Here is a 22,500-nt window from a genome sequence, read left to right as displayed (position 1 = left end):
GTGAGAGAAAAAGAGAGGGAGAAGTGGGAGAGTGAGAGAGAGAGAGAGAGAGAGAGAGAGAGAGAGGAGATGCTGATGAAAATATGTTCTTAGAAATATCATGAGATACTGCATTAAAACTGTCTAAATGAGATGACACATTTACATTTTACACACACACATCAGATGGACTCCTTTTAGATCTAACACTACTGACAGGTCAACACTACTGACAGGTCAACACTACTGACAGGTCAACACTACTGACAGGTCTAACACTACTGACAGGTCTAACACTACTGACAGGTCAACACTACTGACAGGTCTAACACAACTGACAGGTCTAACACTACTGACAGGTCAACACTACTGACAGGTCTAACACTACTGACAGGTCTAACACTACAGACAGGTCAACACTACTGACAGGTCAACACTACTGACAGGTCTAACACTACTGACAGGTCAACACTACTGACAGGTCAACACTACTGACAGGTCAACACTACTGACAGGTCAATACTACTGACAGGTCAACACTACTGACAGGTCAACAGAACTGACAGGTCAACACTACTGACAGGTCAACACTACTGACAGGTCAACACTACTGACAGGTCTATCAGTACTGACAGGTCAACACTACTGACAGGTCAACACTACTGACAGGTCAACACTACTGACAGCTAAGGTCAGCCTGATCTGACAGAACTCTTATTCAGATCACGAAGTAGTCACCACATGAGATTAGACAGTTTTACAGTAAGTTTATTTTTAATCAGAAAAAATATACCGTTTTTCACATAACAAAATGCATTGCATTTGAAACAAATAACTTTTCTTATGGGGAGATTTTCCCAATACAGCACACTCCTCTTGTAAGAATAACAACCATGATTCACCCTTGATAATTGATTCTTATAGAATGTATTCTTAATTGATTCTTATAGAATGTATTTGAATTGATTCTTAAACAATGTATTCTTAATTGATTCTTATAGAATGTATTATTAATTGATTCTTAAACAATTGATTCTTAATTGATTCTTAAACAATTGATTATTAATGGATTCTTATAGAATGTATTCTTAATGGATTCTTAAACAATTGATTCTTAATTGATTCTTAAACAATTGATTATTAATTGATTCTTATAGAATGTATTATTAATTGATTCTTATAGAATGTATTTTTTATTGATTCTTAAACAATGTATTCTTATTGATTCTTAATTAAAAGGGAAGCACATAGCGTAGGGATATTTCAGTCCTGTAGTTTCTAAAAACGATGTGTGTATTATCTTAACCCCCAAAATGACCTCCTGATAATGTCCACTGAACTGACACATGTTTTACACGCACACGCGCACACACACACACACACACACACACACACACACACACACACACACACACACACACACACACACACACACACACACACACACACACACACACAGGGATTACTTCACTTTCAGAGACACTTTGGATTGGCAGATCTGAATACCAGGGTTGTTGCCGTTAGCCACATTCCCAATATTAAAGTATGGGAACAGTCTCTCAGTAGATCTGACTTTAAGAGTGTAGATAGGTGTCATGTATTTGGGGTCGTAGAAGTACACCTCCCCTCTGTTGTAGTCCAGCTGCACTCTGATCCTCTGGGGTCTCCTCTTCAGAGCGATGATGTCACCTCCTCCCCCTATGTACTTCCCACCGTGCTGCGATATACACCACATTCCATTCTTTGGTGTCGCATCACGCTCCCGCTTCCTGTCAATGGACTCTTTAGCCACGCCCAAAACCCAGTCAGGATGGTCCCCCACCTCCAGCTCCCAGCTGTGTATTCCTGAGCTGAACCCCTCGGAGCCAAGAACATTTGTGTACCTCATAAATCGCTCTGGGTTGTTAACGAACTGCTGGGACGTGCCTGGTCTTCTCACACTGGTCAGATCATCAGTCAGAGAGAGACTGGGATGTGCAGTGTTTGGGTCCAGAATCACAGGAGTGTATTTGAGGATCCCCAGTATCTTCTCCCAGACTCTGAACTGCAGGTTGCCCAGGTGTTTGGCCTTGTCTATCAGAACTCCTGAGACCAGCTGTGGATCCAACAGTGTGTACTGGGATCTTTCCTTTGTGGTCCTGAAGTTCTGCAGGAATGAGATGTCTTCATCTTTCAGCTCCTCCTCTATGGTTCTGATTGCATCTGAAAGGTATGATATCTTTCTGCTCATCTCGTCAATCTTCTTCCTCATCATCTGACTCTTCTGCTCCTCTTCCTCCCTCAGTGCAGCTATCCTGGCTGCCTCTTCATCTCGTAGAAACTGGTGAAGCTTCTCAAACTCTTTCCTAATCTGTTTCTCTGTGTGCTGGACCTGACTCTTCATGTGTTCTGCTGTTTTATCACAGGCTAGTTTAACGTTGTTAAAGACCTCTAGGTTCTTCTGTAAAGGCTTCAGGGCGGTGTGGAGTTCCTCCTTAAGGTCCTGGACAACCTCGTCTACGGGGACACAGTCGTGAGATTTATGTACTTTTGAATCTCGACACACCAAGCAGACGGGCTGTTTGTCCTTCAGACAGAAGAGTTTGAATTTCTCACCGTGCAGACTGCAGAGCACCTCCGACCCAGATGAAGCTCTCTGACTGCCGTCCTGTATCTCAGAGCCAGATGAAGCTCTCTGACTCCCGTCCTGAATCTCAGACCCAGATGAAGCTCTCTGACTCCCGTCCTGTATCTCAGACCCAGCGGAAGCTCTCTGCCTTCTCTCCTGTAAGAAGGCCTCACACGCGTCATTTAACGCCAAGTTACGAGGAGGTTGAGTCATAGCTACGGGAAATCTTCTCCTACAAACTGGACATTTCCAAGGTTTCTTATCTGCCCAGTATTCCTGCTGACAGACTTCACAGAAGCTGTGGCCACATGCCAGGACGACAGGATCCCTGAAGATGTCACAGCAGATGGGACAGGAGAACCTGTCCTCTGGTAGAGATGATCCGGATGCCATTATCTCACACCGCTGCCTCTCCTCGTTCTGTAACAGCTTCTGTACTTTACTCTCCACAGCTTCCACTTTACAAAGGGAAAGTAATCCACTCAAATACAGTCCCAAATCCACCCCCCACCCCCCCTCCAAAAAAAGGTGAAGCTGCACTTGGAGATGACAGTTCTGACGATGGTATGTCCTTCTAATATCTCTCGGGTCTTACCCACATGAATCCAAATTAAATCGTTGTGGGGTCCACCTGAGTGGAACACCGTAGAGCTCAACGGTTAACAGTAGTGAGCTGTACTGAGCTCGGCCCTCAGAGTTTACAGACAACCAAAAGTGGTTAGACAGGTAAGTTGTGTGTTTCAGTTGACGCCAACGAAAACCCTGATCAGCCAATCAGCGATGACGTTTGATGTCAGTTACCTTTTGGTTATCAAGGAGCCTTTTATAAACGCAGGAGAACGATTGGTTGAACTTGTGTAGTGGTGTAACTATAGGAGAACGATTGGAATGTAATAGCTGTTATATATAATGACTTTAAGTTTATTTTTAATGGTATCGGTCAGCTCAAAACATACAGGGAATGATCACACCTCTGTTGGTACTAGTGACAACAACAAACAGTAACTCCCTGTTGACACCACAGTAATGTGGGTGGCTTGGTTCTCCTATCCTTGTGGGGACCTAAAAGCCTCAGGACGTCCCCACAAGTAAGGTAAAACAAGGAACATATGCTCTCTCCTGGGGGCCGTTTTTTAAGTCCCCAGGACTTAAAGACTTTTTTAAGTTTAGGGGTTTGGATTAGAATTAGGGTTCGGGTAAAAGGTTAGGGGTTAGGGTTAGGGTTATAGGTTAGGGTAAGGTTTAGGGTTATAGGTTAGGGTAAGGGTTATTTTAAGGGTTATTGTTTAGGGTTAGGGGTTAGGTTTAGGGTTACAGGTTAGGGTAAGGTTCAGGGTTACAGGTTAGGGTAAGGTTTAGGGTTATAGGTTAGGGTAAGGTTTAGGGTTATAGGTTAGGGTAAAAGTTATTTTAAGGGTTATTGTTTAGGGTTAGGGGTTAGGTTCAGGGTTACAGGTTAGGGTAAGGTTTAGGGTTATAGGTTAGGTTAAGGGTTATTTTAAGGGTTATTGTTTAGGGTTAGGGGTTAGGTTTAGGGTTATAGGTTAGGGTAAGGTTTTGGGTTATAAGTTAGGGTAAGGGTTATTTTAAGGGTTATTGTTTAGGGTTAGGGGTTAGGTTTAGGGTTATAGGTTAGGGTAAGGTTTAGGGTTATAGGTTAGGGTAAGGTTTAGGGTTATAGGTTAGGGTAAAAGTTATTTTAAGGGTTATTGTTTAGGGTTAGGGGTTAGGTTCAGGGTTACAGGTTAGGGTAAGGTTTAGGGTTATAGGTTAGGGTAAGGTTTAGGGTTATAGGTTAGGGTAAAAGTTATTTTAAGGGTTATTGTTTAGGGTTAGGGGTTAGGTTCAGGGTTACAGGTTAGGGTAAGGTTTAGGGTTATAGGTTAGGGTAAAAGTTATTTTAAGGGTTATTGTTTAGGGTTAGTGATTAGGTTCAGGGTTATAGGTTAGGGTAAGGGTTATTTTAAGGGTTATTGTTTAGGGTTAGGTGTGTGTGTGTGTGTGTGTGTGTGTGTGTTTGTGTATGGGTATGTGTGTGTTTGTGTATGGGTATGTGTGTGTGTGTGTGTGTGTGGGTATGTGTGTGTGTGTGTGTGTATGTGTGCGTGTGTGTGTGTGGGTATGTGTGCGTGTGTGTGTGGGGGTATGTGTGTGTGTGTGTGTGTGTGTGTGTGTGTGTGTGTGAGTGTGTGTGTGAGTGTGTGTGTGTGTGTGTGTGTGAGAGAGAGAAATAGAGAATATTACACACGACACCAAGACCAGAGGTAGATCACATGACACCTAGACCAGAGGTAGATCACATGACACCTAGACCAGAGGTAGATCACATGACACCTAGACCAGAGGTAGATCACATGACACCTAGACCAGAGGTAGATCACATGACACCTAGACCAGAGGTAGATCACATGACACCTAGACCAGAGGTAGATCACATGACACCTAGACCAGAGGTAGATCACATGACACCTAGACCAGAGGTAGATCACATGACACCAAGTCTAGAGGTAGATCACATATCAAGACCAGAGGAAGTCCCACCAGGCCAGGACCAGAGTGGCTGAAGGAGGTCTCACCAGGCCAGGATCATAGTGGCTGAAGGAAGTCTCACCAGGCCAGGATCATAGTGGCTGAAGGAAGTCCCACCAGGCCAGGATCATAGTGGCTGAAGGAAGTCTCACCAGGCCAGGATCATAGTGGCTGAAGGAAGTCCCACCAGGCCAGGATCATAGTGGCTGAAGGAGGTCTCACCAGGCCAGGATCATAGTGGCTGAAGGAAGTCCCACCAGGCCAGGATCATAGTGGCTGAAGGAAGTCCCACCAGGCCAGGACCATAGTGGCTGAAGGACTTTTTAAGAAAGATCTCAGGATGCACCGCCCAAATGGGACTCTGTTCCCTATATAGTGCACTACTTTTGACCAGGGCCCATAGGGAACGTAGGGACGGATTACAGAATGTTGGGATAGAATACAGAATGTAGGGATGGAATACAGAATGTAGGGATGGAATGCAGAATGTAGGGATGGAATACAGAATGTAGGGATGGAATACAGAATGAATGTAGGGATGGAATACAGAATGTAGGGATGCAATACAGAATGTAGGGATGGAATACAGAATGTAGGGATGGAATACAGAATGTAGGGATGGAATACAGAATGTAGGGATGGAATACAGAATGTAGGGATGGAATGCAGAATATAGGGATGGAATTCAGAGTGTGGGGATGGAATACAGAATGTAGGGATGAAATACAGAATGTAGGGATGGAATACAGAATGTAGGGATGGAATACCGAATGTAGGGATGGAATACAGAATGTAGGGATGAAATACAGAATGTAGGGATGGAATACAGAATGTAGGGATGGAATACAGAATGTAGGGATGGAATACAGAATGTAGGGATGGAATACAGAATGTAGGGATGGAATACAGAATGTAGGGATGGAATACAGATTGTAGGGATGGAATACAGAATGTAGGGATGGAATACAGAATGTAGGGATGGAATACAGAATGTAGGGATGGAATACAGAATGTAGGGATGGAATACAGAATGTAGGGATGGAATACAGAATGTAGGGATGGAATACAGAATGTAGGGATGGAATACAGATTGTAGGGATGGAATACAGAATGTAGGGATGGAATACAGAATATATTGTGCCATTTAGGACGTAGTCCAGACCGCTACAGTTCAGTAGCTCCAGTCAGACAAAGAGGAGAAGCTCAGAGATCCCTAACCTGCTGCTAATGTCTGCTGATCTCTGTAAACCAGCTATAACAGCAGACACTGAGGTAAGTGGACACTAGATAACAAGGTGATCTCTATAAACCAGCTATAACAGCAGACACTGAGGTTAGTGGACACTAGATAACAAGGTGATCTCTGTTAACCAGCTATAACAGCAGACACTGAGGTAAGTGGACACTAGATAACAAGGTGATCTCTATAAACCAGCTATAACAGCAGACACTGAGGTAAGTGGACACTAGATAACAAGGTGATCTCTATAAACCAGCTATAGCAGCAGACACTGAGGTGAGTGGACACTAGATAACAAGGTGATCTCTGTTAACCAGCTATAACAGCAGACACTGAGGTAAGTGGACACTAGATAACAAGGTGATCTCTATAAACCAGCTATAGCAGCAGACACTGAGGTGAGTGGACACTAGATAACAAGGTGATCTCTGTTAACCAGCAGGAGGGAGACACTGAGGTAAGTGGACACTAGATAACAAGGTGATCTCTATAAACCAGCTATAGCAGCAGACACTGAGGTGAGTGGACACTAGATAACAAGGTGATCTCTGTAAACCAGCTATAGCAGCAGGAGGGAGACACTGAGGTAAGTGGACACTAGATAACAAGGTGATCTCTATAAACCAGCTATAGCAGCAGACACTGAGGTAAGTGGACACTAGATAACAAGGTGATCTCTGTTAACCAGCAGGAGGGAGACACTGAGGTGAGTGGACACTAGATAACAAGGTGATCTCTGTAAATCAGCAGGAGGGAGACACTGAGGTTAGTGGACACTAGATAACAAGGTGATCTCTGTAAACCAGCTATAGCAGCAGACACTGAGGTAAGTGGACACTAGATAACAAGGTGATCTCTGTTAACCAGCAGGAGGGAGACACTGAGGTGAGAGGACACTAGATAACAAGGTGATCTCTGTTAACCAGCTATAACACCAGACACTGAGGTTAGTGGACACTAGATAACAAGGTGATCTCTGTTAACCAGCTATAACAGCAGACACTGAGGTGAGTGGACACTAGACAACAAGGTGATCTCTGTTAACCAGCTATAACAGCAGACACTGAGGTTAGTGGACACTAGATAACAAGGTGATCTCTGTTAACCAGCTATAGCAGCAGACACTGAGGTTAGTGGACACTAGATAACAAGGTGATCTCTATAAACCAGCAGGAGGGAGACACTGAGGTGAGAGGACACTAGATAACAAGGTGATCTCTGTTAACCAGCTATAACAGCAGACACTGAGGTTAGTGGACACTAGATAACAAGGTGATCTCTGTTAACCAGCTATAGCAGCAGACACTGAGGTTAGTGGACACTAGATAACAAGGTGATCTCTGTAAACCAGCAGGAGGGAGACACTGAGGTTAGTGGACACTAGATAACAAGGTGATCTCTGTAAACCAGCAGGAGGGAGACACTGAGGTGAGTGGACACTAGATAACAAGGTGATCTCTGTAAACCAGCTATAGCAGCAGACACTGAGGTGAGTGGACACTAGATTACAAGGTGATCTCTGTAAACCAGCTATAGCAGCAGACACTGAGGTTAGTGGACACTAGATAACAAGGTGATCTCTGTTAACCAGCAGGAGGGAGACACTGAGGTAAGTGGACACTAGATAATTGCATAGTAGCACCTCTCTCTCTCCCTCTGTATCTATATATATCTATATATATATCTCTATCTCAGTGTGTCTCTCTCTCCCTCTGTATCTATATATATATATATATTTCTCTATCTCAGTGTGTCTCTCTGTCTCTCTCTCTCTCTCCCTCTGTATCTATATATATATATATATTTCTCTATCTCAGTGTGTCTCTCTGTCTCTCTCTCTCCCTCTGTATCTATATATATATATATATTTCTCTATCACAGTGTCTCTCTCCCTCTCTCTCTATATATATATATATATTTCTCTATCTCAGTGTCTCTCTCCCTCTGTATCTATATATATATATATATAGATATATATTTCTCTATCTCATTGTGTCTCTCTCTCCCTCTGTATCTATATATATATATATATTTCTCTATCTCAGTGTGTCTCTCTCTCCCTCTGTATCTATATATATATATATATATTTCTCTATCTCAGTGTGTCTCTCTCTCCCTCTGTATCTATATATATATATATATATTTCTCTATCTCAGTGTCCCTCTCCCTCTCTCTCTATATATATATATATATATTTCTCTATCTCAGTGTGTCTCTCTGTCTCTCTCTCTCCCTCTGTATCTATATATATATATATATATATTTCTCTATCTCAGGGTGTCTCTCTCTCCCTCTGTATCTATATATATATATATTTCTCTATCTCAGTGTCCCTCTCCCTCTCTCTCTCTATATATATATATATATTTCTCTATCTCAGTGTCCCTCTCCCTCTCTCTCTATATATATATATATATTTCTCTATCTCAGTGTGTCTCTCTGTCTCTCTCTCTCCCTCTGTATCTATATATATATATATATATATTTCTCTATCTCAGTGTGTCTCTCTCTCCCTCTGTATCTATATATATATATATATTTCTCTATCACAGTGTCTCTCTCTCTCCCTCTGTATCTATATATATATATATATTTCTCTATCTCAGTGTGTCTCTCTCTCTCCCTCTGTATCTATATATATATATATATTTCTCTATCTCAGTGTGTCTCTCTGTCTCTCTCTCTCCCTCTGTATCTATATGTATATATATATATATTTCTCTATCTCATTGTCTCTCTCTCTCCCTCTGTATCTATATATATATATATATTTCTCTATCACAGTGTGTCTCTCTCTCCCTCTGTATCTATATATATATATATATTTCTCTATCTCAGTGTGTCTCTCTGTCTCTCTCTCTCCCTCTGTATCTATATATATATATATATATATTTCTCTATCTCAGTGTGTCTCTCTGTCTCTCTCTCTCCCTCTGTATCTATATATATATATATATATTTCTCTATCTCAGTGTGTCTCTCTCTCCCTCTGTATCTATATATATATATATATATATATTTCTCTATCTCAGGGTGTCTCTCTCCCTCCCTCTGTATCTATATATATATATATATATATTTCTCTATCTCAGTGTGTCTCTCTGTCTCTCTCTCTCCCTCTGTATCTATATATATATATATATATATTTCTCTATCTCAGTGTGTCTCTCTGTCTCTCTCTCTCCCTCTGTATCTATATATATATATATATATTTCTCTATCTCAGTGTGTCTCTCTCTCCCTCTGTATCTATATATATATATATATATATATTTCTCTATCTCAGTGTGTCTCTCTCTCCCTCTGTATCTATATATATATATATATTTCTCTATCTCAGTGTGTCTCTCTCTCCCTCTGTATCTATATATATATATATATTTCTCTATCTCAGTGTGTCTCTCTCTCCCTCTGTATCTATATATATATATATATTTCTCTATCTCAGTGTGTCTCTCTGTCTCTCTCTCTCCCTCTGTATCTATATATATATATATATTTCTCTATCTCAGTGTCTCTCTCCCTCTGTATCTATATATATATATATATTTCTCTATCTCAGTGTGTCTCTCTGTCTCTCTCTCTCCCTCTGTATCTATATATATATATATATATATTTCTCTATCACAGTGTCTCTCTCTCTCCCTCTGTATCTATATATATATATATATATTTCTCTATCTCAGTGTGTCTCTCTCTCCCTCTGTATCTATATATATATATATATATTTCTCTATCACAGTGTCTCTCTCTCTCCCTCTGTATCTATATATATATATATATATTTCTCTATCTCAGTGTCCCTCTCCCTCTCTCTCTATATATATATATATATATTTCTCTATCTCAGTGTGTCTCTCTGTCTCTCTCTCTCCCTCTGTATCTATATATATATATATATATATATATATTTCTCTATCTCAGTGTGTCTCTCTCTCCCTCTGTATCTATATATATATATATATTTCTCTATCTCAGTGTGTCTCTCTCTCCCTCTGTATCTATATATATATATATATTTCTCTATCTCAGTGTGTCTCTCTCTCCCTCTGTATCTATATATATATATATATTTCTCTATCTCAGTGTGTCTCTCTGTCTCTCTCTCTCCCTCTGTATCTATATGTATATATATATATTTCTCTATCTCAGTGTCTCTCTCCCTCTGTATCTATATATATATATATATATATATATATATGTATATATATTTCTCTATCACAGTGTCTCTCTCTCTCCCTCTGTATCTATATATATATATATATATATTTCTCTATCTCAGTGTGTCTCTCTCTCCCTCTGTATCTATATATATGTATATATTTCTCTATCACAGTGTGTCTCTCTCTCCCTCTGTATCTATATATATATATATATATTTCTCTATCTCAGTGTCTCTCTCTCTCCCTCTGTATCTATATATATATATATATATTTCTCTATCTCAGTGTGTCTCTCTCTCCCTCTGTATCTATATATATATATATATTTCTCTATCTCAGTGTGTCTCTCTCTCCCTCTGTATCTATATATATGTATATATTTCTCTATCACAGTGTGTCTCTCTCTCCCTCTGTATCTATATATATATATATATTTCTCTATCTCAGTGTGTCTCTCTCTCTCTGTATCTATCTATATATATATATATATATATATTTCTCTATCACAGTGTGTCTCTCTCTCCCTCTATATATATATATATATATATATTTCTCTATCACAGTGTCTCTCTCTCCCTCTGTATCTATATATATATATATTTCTCTATCTCAGTGTCTCTCTCTCTCCCTCTGTATCTATATATATATGTATATATATTTCTCTATCACAGTGTCTCTCTCTCTCCCTCTGTATCTATATATATATATATATTTCTCTATCTCAGTGTGTCTCTCTCTCCCTCTGTATCTATATATATATATATTTCTCTATCTCATTGTGTCTCTCTCTCCCTCTGTATCTATATATATAGATATATATTTCTCTATCTCAGTGTCTCTCTCTCCCTCTGTATCTATATATATATATATATATTTCTCTATCTCATTGTGTCTCTCTCTCCCTCTGTATCTATATATATAGATATATATTTCTCTATCTCATTGTGTCTCTCTCTCCCTCTGTATCTATATATATAGATATATATTTCTCTATCTCATTGTGTCTCTCTCTCCCTCTGTATCTATATATATAGATATATATTTCTCTATCTCAGTGTCTGTCTCTCTCCCTCTGTATCTATATATAGATATATTTCTCTATCTCAGTGTGTCTCTCTCTCCCTCTGTATCTATCTATATATATATATTTCTCTATCTCAGTGTCTCTCTCTCTCCCTCTGTATCTATATATATATATATATTTCTCTAACTCATTGTCTGTCTCTCTCTCTCCCTCTGTATCTATATATATATATATATTTCTCTAACTCATTGTCTGTCTCTCTCTCTCTCTCCCTCTGTATCTATATATATATATATATTTCTCTAACTCATTGTCTGTCTCTCTCTCTCCCTCTGTATCTATATATATATATATATATATATATATATATTTCTCTATCACAGTGTCTCTCTCTCTCCCTCTGTATCTATATATATATATATATATTTCTCTATCTCAGTGTCTCTCTCCTTCTGTATCTATATATATATATTTCTCTATCTCATTGTCTGTCTCTCTCTCTCCCTCTGTATCTATATATATATATATTTCTCTATCACAGTGTCTCTCTCTCTCCCTCTGTATCTATATATATATATATTTCTCTATCACAGTGTCTCTCTCTCTCCCTCTGTATCTATATATATATATATATATATTTCTCTATCTCAGTGTCTCTCTCTCCCTCTGTATCTATATATATATATATATTTCTCTATCTCAGTGTCTCTCTCCTTCTGTATCTATATATATATATTTCTCTATCTCAGTGTGTCTCTCTCTCCCTCTGTATCTATATATATGTATATATTTCTCTATCACAGTGTGTCTCTCTCTCCCTCTGTATCTATATATATATATATATTTCTCTATCTCAGTGTGTCTCTCTCTCTCTGTATCTATCTATATATATATATATATATATATTTCTCTATCACAGTGTGTCTCTCTCTCCCTCTATATATATATATATATATATATATATTTCTCTATCACAGTGTCTCTCTCTCCCTCTGTATCTATATATATATATATTTCTCTATCTCAGTGTCTCTCTCTCTCCCTCTGTATCTATATATATATGTATATATATTTCTCTATCACAGTGTCTCTCTCTCTCCCTCTGTATCTATATATATATATATATTTCTCTATCTCAGTGTGTCTCTCTCTCCCTCTGTATCTATATATATATATATTTCTCTATCTCATTGTGTCTCTCTCTCCCTCTGTATCTATATATATAGATATATATTTCTCTATCTCAGTGTCTCTCTCTCCCTCTGTATCTATATATATATATATATATTTCTCTATCTCATTGTGTCTCTCTCTCCCTCTGTATCTATATATATAGATATATATTTCTCTATCTCATTGTGTCTCTCTCTCCCTCTGTATCTATATATATAGATATATATTTCTCTATCTCATTGTGTCTCTCTCTCCCTCTGTATCTATATATATAGATATATATTTCTCTATCTCAGTGTCTGTCTCTCTCCCTCTGTATCTATATATAGATATATTTCTCTATCTCAGTGTGTCTCTCTCTCCCTCTGTATCTATCTATATATATATATTTCTCTATCTCAGTGTCTCTCTCTCTCCCTCTGTATCTATATATATATATATATTTCTCTAACTCATTGTCTGTCTCTCTCTCTCCCTCTGTATCTATATATATATATATATTTCTCTAACTCATTGTCTGTCTCTCTCTCTCTCTCCCTCTGTATCTATATATATATATATATTTCTCTAACTCATTGTCTGTCTCTCTCTCTCCCTCTGTATCTATATATATATATATATATATATATATTTCTCTATCACAGTGTCTCTCTCTCTCCCTCTGTATCTATATATATATATATATATTTCTCTATCTCAGTGTCTCTCTCCTTCTGTATCTATATATATATATTTCTCTATCTCATTGTCTGTCTCTCTCTCTCCCTCTGTATCTATATATATATATATTTCTCTATCACAGTGTCTCTCTCTCTCCCTCTGTATCTATATATATATATATATATTTCTCTATCTCAGTGTCTCTCTCTCCCTCTGTATCTATATATATATATATATTTCTCTATCTCAGTGTCTCTCTCCTTCTGTATCTATATATATATATTTCTCTATCTCATTGTCTGTCTCTCTCTCTCCCTCTGTATCTATATATATATATATATATATTTCTCTATCTCATTGTCTGTCTCTCTCTCTCCCTCTGTATCTATATATATATATATATATATATTTCTCTATCTCATTGTCTGTCTCTCTCTCTCCCTCTGTATCTATATATATATATATATTTCTCTATCACAGTGTCTCTCTCTCTCCCTCTGTATCTATATATATATATATATATATTTCTCTATCTCATTGTCTGTCTCTCTCTCTCCCTCTGTATCTATATATATATATATATATATATATATATATATATATATATTTCTCTATCACAGTGTCTCTCTCTCTCCCTCTGTATCTATATATATATATATATATATATATATATATATATTTCTCTATCACAGTGTCTCTCTCTCTCCCTCTGTATCTATATATATATATATATTTCTCTATCACAGTGTGTCTCTCTCTCCCTCTGTATCTGTATCTATATATATATATATTTCTCTATCACAGTGTGTCTCTCTCTCCCTCTGTATCTATATATATATATATATTTCTCTATCTCAGTGTGTCTCTCTCTCCCTCTGTATATATATATATATATATATTTCTCTATCACAGTGTCTCTCTCTCTCCCTCTGTATCTATGTATATATATATATTTCTCTATCACAGTGTCTCTCTCTCTCCCTCTGTATCTATATATATATATATATTTCTCTATCTCAGTGTGTCTCTCTCTCCCTCTGTATCTATAAATATATATATATATTTCTCTATCTCAGTGTGTCTCTCTCTCCCTCTGTATCTATATATATATATATATTTCTCTATCTCAGTGTGTCTCTCTCTCCCTCTGTATCTATATATATATATATATATATTTCTCTATCTCATTGTGTCTCTCTCTCCCTCTGTATCTATATATATATATATATATTTCTCTATCTCAGTGTCTCTCTCTCCCTCTGTATCTATATATATATATATTTCTCTATCTCAGTGTGTCTCTCTCTCCCTCTGTATCTATATATATATATATTTCTCTATCTCAGTGTGTCTCTCTCTCCCTCTGTATCTATATATATATGTATATATATTTCTCTATCTCAGTGTGTCTCTCTCTCCCTCTGTATCTATATATATATATATATTTCTCTATCTCAGTGTGTCTCTCTCTCCCTCTGTATCTATCACTATTTTTGCCATTTTAATTCCAATGTCTTTTCTCTGCCTTTGTTTTCTTGCAGGGATTTCACTACGCAGCGACAAGACTATGTCTCCCTCCCAAGTAGCAGACTATTCCCTATGTAGTGCACTACTTTTGACCAGAGCCTATGGGGCAGTATATAGGGAACAGGGTACCATTTGCGACACAGACTATGGGATCAGCTCACAGGCTGATATAGACGAGGTCTGATCTAGTGGGCTCTTCCTCTGCTCCTCTTCCCAGGCTGATATAGACGAGGTCTGATCTAGTGAGCTCTTCCTCTGCTCCTCTTCCCAGGCTGATATAGACAAGGTCTGATCTAGTGTGCTCTTCCTCTGCTCCTCTTCCCAGGCTGATATAGACAAGGTCTAATCTAGTGGGCTCTTCCTCTGCTCCTCTTCCCAGGCTGATGTAGACGAGGTCTGATCTAGTGGGCTCTTCCTATGCTCCTCTTCCCAGGCTGATATAGACAAGGTCTGATCTAGTGGGCTCTTCCTATGCTCCTCTTCCCAGGCTGATATAGACAAGGTCTGATCTAGTGGGCTGCCAATCTGACAGAAGGGTTTAGTTGAAAACACATTCACAGAATAGCATCATCTCCCTCGCGCAAAAAATATCGAACACCGCTCTGGAAAATCAATTAGAGACATGAAGACAGATTTCTGCACCTCCCTCCATCACTACATACCTATTCTACTTCTCTCTTTATTTTTCTCTCCTTCTATTTCTCTCTCTCTCTTATTTCTCTCTCTCTCTCTCCTATTTCTCTCTCTCTCTTTCTCCTATTTCTCTCTCCTATTTCTCTCTCTCTCTCCCTCTCTCTCTCCTTCTATTTCTTTCTCTCTCCTATTTATCTCTCTCTCTCTCATATTTCTCTCTCTAGCCTTCTATTTCTTTCTCTCTCCCATTTATCTCTCTTTCTCTCTCTCCTATTTTTCTCTCTCTCCTATTTCTTTCTCTCTCTCTCTCCTATTTTTCTCTCTATCTCTGTGTCTCTCTCTCTCTCTGTCTCTCTGTCTCCTTCTCTGTCCCTTAACAGGATACAATGACCCCAGCTTCAATACTCTGCCTCTGGCCAATTCAAATAAGGAATTTGGTTCTGTCTCTGTGAAGCTGGGAGGTAATCGGATGGTGGGCTGTGTGAGCTGGTCTGGATTCCAGGCCTCCGGGTGTGTGTGTCCGTCCCATATTATGTAGGTACTGTACTATGTAGGTATTGTGCTATGTAGGTACTGTACTATGTAGGTATTGTGCTATGTAGGTACTGTGCTATGTAGGTACTGTACTATGTAGGTATTGTGCTATGTAGGTACTGTGCTATGTAGGTACTGTGCTATGTAGGTACTGTGCTATGTAGGTACTGTGCTATGTAGGTACTGTGCTATGTAGGTACTGTGCTATGTAGGTACTGTGCTATGTATGTACTGTGCTATGTAGGTACTGTACTCTGTAGGTACTGTGCTATGTAGGTACTGTGTTATGTAGGTATTGTGCTATGTAGGTACTGTACTATATACGTACTGTGCTATGTAGGTACTGTGCTATGTAGGTACTGTGCTATGTAGGTACTGTGCTATGTAGGTATTGTGCTATGTAGGTACTGTGCTATGTAGGTACTGTGCTATGTAGGTACTGTGCTATGTAGGTACTGTGCTATGTAGGTACTGTGCTATGTAGGTACTGTGCTATGTATGTACTGTGCTATGTAGGTACTGTACTCTGTAGGTACTGTGCTATGTAGGTACTGTGCTATGTAGGTACTGTGCTATGTAGGTACTGTTCTATGTAGGTACTGTACACTGTAGGTAGTGTGCTATGTAGGTAGTGCACTATGTAGATACTGTGCTATGTAGGTACTGTGCTATGTAGGTACTGTGCTATGTAGGTACTGTGCTATGTAGCTAGTGCACTATGTAGATATTGTACTATGTAGATACTGTGCTATGTAGATACTGTACTATGTAGATACTGTGCTATGTAGATACCGTACTATGTAGATACTGTGCTATGTAGGAACTGTGCTATGTAGGTACTGTGCTATGTAGGTACTGTACTATGTAGGTTCTGTGCTATGTAGGTACTGTGCTATGTAGGTACTGTACTATGTAGGTACTGTGCTATGTAGGTACTGACCTATGTAGATACTCTGCTATGTAGGTACTGTGCTATGTAGGTACTGTGATATGTAGGTACTGTGCTATGTAGGTACTGTGCTATGTAGGTACTGTACTATGTAGGTACTATACCATGTTGGTACTGTATTATGTAGGTACTGACCTATGTAGGTACTGTGCTATGTAGATACTGTGATATGTAGGTACTGTGCTATGTAGGTACTGTGATATGTAGATACTGTGGTATGTAGGTACTGTTGTGTAGGTTCTGTGCTATGTAGACACTGTGCTATGTAGGTACTGTACTATGTAGGTACTGTGCTATGTAGATACTGTGCTATGTAGGTACTGTACTATGTAGGTACTGTGCTATGTAGATACTGTGCTATGTAGGTACTGTACTATGTAGGTTCTGTGCTATGTAGATACTGTGCTATATGGGTACTGTGCTATGTAGGTACTGTGCTATGTACTGTGTAGTGTGTGTGAGCTGTAGAGCTGCTGTGAGAGGGCCAGGGACGTGTGGGGACAGACAAGAAACAGAGCCCAGACGCTCTCTACCAGACCTGTAGGGCCCAGTCCCTCTCTACCAGACCTGTAGGGCCCAGTCCCTCTCTACCAGACTTGTAGGGCCCAGTCCCTCTCTACCTCTCTACCAGACCTGTTGGGCCCAGACCTGTAGGGCCCAGACCCTCTCTACCTCTCTGCCAGACCTGTAGGGCCCAGACCTGTAGGGCCCAGACGCTCTCTACCAGACCTGTAGGGCCCAGACCCTCTCTACCTCTCTACCAGACCTGTAGGGCCCAGACCCTCTCTACCTCTCTACCAGACCTGTAGGGCCCAGACCCTCTCAACCAGACCTGTAGGGCCCAGACCTGTAGGGCCCAGACGCTCTCTACCAGACCTGTAGGGCCCAGACCCTCTCTACCTCTCTACCAGACCTGTAGGGCCCAGACCCTCTCTACCTCTCTACCAGACATGTAGGGCCCAGACCTGTAGGGCCCAGACGCTCTCTACCAGACCTGTAGGGCCCAGACCCTCTCTACCTCTCTACCAGACCTGTAGGGCCCAGACCCTCTCTGCCTCTCTACCAGACCTGTAGGGCCCAGACCCTCCCTACCTCTCTACCAGACCTGTAGGGCCCAGACCCTCTCTACCAGACCTGTAGGGCCCAGACCCTCTCTACCAGACCTGTAGGGCCCAGTCACTCTCTACCAGAACTGTAGGGCCCAGACACTCTCTACCTCTCTACCAGACCTGTAGGGCCCAGACGCTCTCTACCAGACCTGTAGGGCCCAGACCCTCTCTACCAGACCTGTAGGGCCCAGTCCCTCTCTACCTCTCTAGCTGACTACATCAGTACTACAGCTGACTACATCAGTACTACAGCTGACTACATCAATACTACAGCAGACTACATCAGTAATACAGTTGACTACAACAATACTACAGTTGACTACATCAATACTACCGCCGACTGAATCAATACTGCAGCTGACTACATCAATACTACAGCTGACTACATAAATACTACAGCAGACTACATCAATACTACAGCTGACTACATCAATACTACAGCAGACTACATCAATACTACAGCTGACTACATCAATACTACTGCTGACTACATCAGTACTACAGCTGACTACATCAGTACTACAGTTGACTACATCAATACTACAGCTGACTACATCAGTACTACAGCTGACTACATCAGTACTATTCCAGACTACATCAATACTACAGCAGACTACATCAATACTACAGCAGACTACATCAATACTACAGCAGACTACATCAGTACTACAGCAGACTACATCAGTACTACAGCTGACTACATCAATACTACAGCAGACTACATCAATACTACAGCTGACTACATCAATACTACAGCAGACTACATCAATACTACAGCAGACTACATCAGTACTACAGCTGACTACATCAATACTACAGCTGACTACAACAGTACTACAGCAGACTACATCAGTACTACAGCAGACTACATCAGTACTACAGCAGACTACATCAGTACTACAGCTGACTACATCAGTACTACAGCAGACTACATCAGTACTACAGCAGACTACATCAGTACTACAGCAGACTACATCAGTACTACAGCTGACTACATCAGTACTACATCAGTACTACAGCAGACTAGATCAATACTACAGCAGACTACATCAATACTACAGCAGACTAGATCAGTACTACAGCAGACTACATCAATACTACAGCAGACTACATCAGTACTACATCAGTACTACATCAGACTACATCAATACTACAGCAGACTACATCAGTACTACAGCTGACTACAACAGTACTACAGCAGACTACATCAGTACTACAGCAGACTACATCAGTACTACATCAGTACTACATCAGTACTACAGCAGACTAGATCAATACTACAGCAGACTACATCAGTACTACAGCAGACTACATCAGTACTACAGCAGACTACATCAGTACTACAGCTGACTACAACAATACTACAGCAGACTACATCAGTACTACAGCAGACTACATCAGTACTACATCAGTACTACATCAGTACTACAGCAGACTAGATCAATACTACAGCAGACTACATCAGTACTACAGCAGACTAGATCAATACTACAGCTGACTACATCAGTACTACAGCAGACTACATCAGTACTAGAGCAGACTACATCAGTACTACAGCTGACTACAACAGTACTACAGCAGACTACATCAGTACTACAGCAGACTACATCAGTACTACAGCTGACTACATCAGTACTACAGCAGACTACATCAATACTACATCAATACTACATCAACTACATCAATACTACAGCTGACTACATCAGTACTAAAGCTCAAGCTGTCCTCCTCTGAGGTTCTCTCATTCAGGAGAAATATGTGAGGGACTGTCCAATGGGCTTTGAAAACACTTACACAGATAAAGTAACTCAGCTCACGCAGACACATGCAAGCACACACACACACACACGCACACTATTGCGATGGCTGGGTTGTACTCACGGTAGGTTGCATAACATACTGTTGATGAGGCATCCAGGATGTATTCTGGACCTGTGGAGAGACATATTAGGTGGTTGGTACCTCAACTCCTCTGATTACACTCTCCTTCCCTCCATCTCTTCCATCCCTCCATCCCTCCATCCCTCCATCTCTATAACCCTCCACCCCTCCATCCATCCTCTCCATCCCTCCATCCCTCCATCCCTCCATCTCTATAACCCTCCATCCCTCCATCCCTCCACCCCTCCATCTCTCCATCCGTCCATCCCTCCACCCCTCCATCGCTATAACCCTCCACCCCTCCACCCCTCCATCACTATAACCCTCCACCCCTCCACCCCTCCATCTCTATAACCCTCCACCCCTCCACCCCTCCATCACTATAACCCTCCACCCCTCCACCCCTCCATCACTATAACCCTCCACCCCTCCACCCCTCCACCCCTCCATCACTATAACCCTCCACCCCCTCACCCCTCCATATCTATAACCCTCCACCCCTCCATCACTATAACCCTCCACCCCTCCACCCCTCCATCTCTATAACCCTCCACCCCTCCACCCCTCCATCTCTATAACCCTCCACCCCTCCATCCCTCCATCCCTCCATCCCTCCACCCCTCCACCCCTCCACCCCTCCATCACTATAACCCTCCATCCCTCCATCTCTATAACCCTCCACCCCTCCATCCCTCCATATCTATTACCCTCCACCCCTCCACCCCTCCATCTCTATAACCCTCCACCCCTCCATCCCTCCATCCCTCATCACTATAACCCTCCACCCCTCCACCCCTCCATATCTATAACCCTCCACCCCTCCACCCCTCCATCCCTCCATCTCTATAACCCTCCACCCCTCCACCCCTCCATCTCTATAACCCTCCACCCCTCCATCCCTCCACCCCTCCATCTCTATAACCCTCCACCCCTCCACCCCTCCATCCCTCCATCTCTATAACCCTCCACCCCTCCACCCCTCCATCACTATAACCCTCCACCCCTCCACCCCTCCATCTCTATAACCCTCCACCCCTCCACCCCTCCATCTCTATAACCCTCCACCCCTCCATCACTATAACCCTCCACCCCTCCACCCCTCCATCTCTATAACCCTCCACCCCTCCACCCCTCCATCACTATAACCCTCCACCCCTCCACCCCTCCATCTCTATAACCCTCCACCCCTCCACCCCTCCATCTCTATAACCCTCCACCCCTCCATCCCTCCATCACTATAATCCTCCACCCCTCCACCCCTCCATCTCTATAACCCTCCATCCCTCCACCCCTCCATCACTATAACCCTCCATCCCTCCATCCCTCCACCCCTCCATCTCTCCATCCTTCCATCCCTCCACCCATCCATCCCTCCATCCCTCCATCCCTCCATCTCTATAACCCTCCATCCCTCCATCCCTCCACCCCTCCATCTCTCCATCCGTCCATCCCTCCATCCCTCCATCTCTATAACCCTCCATCCCTCCATCCCTCCACCCCTACATCTCTCCATCCGTCCACCACTCCACCCCTCCATCTCTATAAACTTCCACCCCTCCATCACTATAACCCTCCACCCCTCCACCCCTCCATCTCTATAACCCTCCACCCCTCCACCCCTCCATCACTATAACCCTCCACCCCTCCATCTCTATAACCCTCCACCCCTCCACCCCTCCATCTCTATAACCCTCCACCCCTCCATCCCTCCATCACTATAACCCTCCACCCCTCCACCCCTCCATCTCTATAACCCTCCATCCCTCCATCTCTTTAACCCTCCATCCCTCCACCCCTCCATCACTATAACCCTCCATCCCTCCATCCCTTCACCCCTCCATCTCTCCATCCTTCCATCCCTCCACCCATCCATCCCTCCATCCCTCCATCCCTCCATCTCTATAACCCTCCATCCCTCCATCCCTCCACCCCTCCATCTCTCCATCCGTCCATCCCTCCACCCCTCCATCGCTATAACCCTCCACCCCTCCATCCCTCCATATCTATTACCCTCCACCTCTCCACCCCTCCATCGCTATAACCCTCCACCCCTCCACCCCTCCATCTCTATAACCCTCCACCCCTCCATCCCTCCATCAATATAACCCTCCATCTCTATAACCCTCCACCCCTCCATCTCTATAACCCTCCACCCCTCCATCCCTCCATATCTATTACCCTCCACCCCTCCATCGCTATAACCCTCCACCCCTCCACCCCTCCATCTCTATAACCCTCCACCCCTCCATCCCTCCATCACTATAACCCTCCACCCCTCCACCCCTCCATCTCTATAACCCTCCATCCCTCCATCCCTCCATCTCTATAACCCTCCATCCCTCCACCCCTCCATCACTAGAACCCTCCATCCCTCCACCCCTCCACCCCTCCATCGCTCCATCCTTCCATCCCTCCACCCATCCATCCCTCCATCCCTCCATCCCTCCATCTCTATAACCCTCCACCCCTCTACCCCTCCATCTCTATAAC

At 41.8% G+C, this 22,500-nt stretch overlaps 2 protein-coding genes across 4 annotated transcripts in view; both read right to left on the bottom strand.

Annotated features, from left to right (window-relative positions):
• Nucleotides 1–22,500, bottom strand: part of LOC110505038 (RNA-binding motif, single-stranded-interacting protein 3) — a 249,591-nt gene that overhangs the window by 5,792 nt on the left and 221,299 nt on the right. For all 3 annotated transcript variants that reach the window (XM_090215995.1, XM_090216001.1, XM_090215984.1), the window contains exon 10: nucleotides 20,011–20,061. In XM_090215995.1, the coding sequence (XP_090072121.1) occupies nucleotides 20,011–20,061 (51 nt within the window). The remainder of the gene's footprint in view (nucleotides 1–20,010; nucleotides 20,062–22,500) is intronic.
• On the bottom strand, nucleotides 733–3,300 carry LOC149984752 (zinc-binding protein A33-like). Its single transcript, XM_090215968.1, has one exon. It carries the CDS (start codon nucleotides 2,978–2,980, stop codon nucleotides 1,442–1,444), a length of 1,539 nt encoding a protein of 512 aa, XP_090072094.1. The 5' UTR covers nucleotides 2,981–3,300; the 3' UTR covers nucleotides 733–1,441.

Source organism: Oncorhynchus mykiss, chromosome 2 (assembly GCF_057628025.1).
Source record: "Oncorhynchus mykiss isolate SJ-2025 chromosome 2, ASM5762802v1, whole genome shotgun sequence".
In the NCBI taxonomy this organism is placed as follows: domain Eukaryota; kingdom Metazoa; phylum Chordata; class Actinopteri; order Salmoniformes; family Salmonidae; genus Oncorhynchus; species Oncorhynchus mykiss.
The sequence above is the reverse complement of the archived record's forward strand: the minus strand, read 5'-3'. Positions and strand labels throughout refer to the sequence as shown.

Coding starts and splice junctions, on each gene's coding strand:
- LOC149984752 (XM_090215968.1), bottom strand. CDS start 2,980: ATGGCATCCGGATCATCTCTACCAGAGGACAGGTTCTCCTGTCCCATC.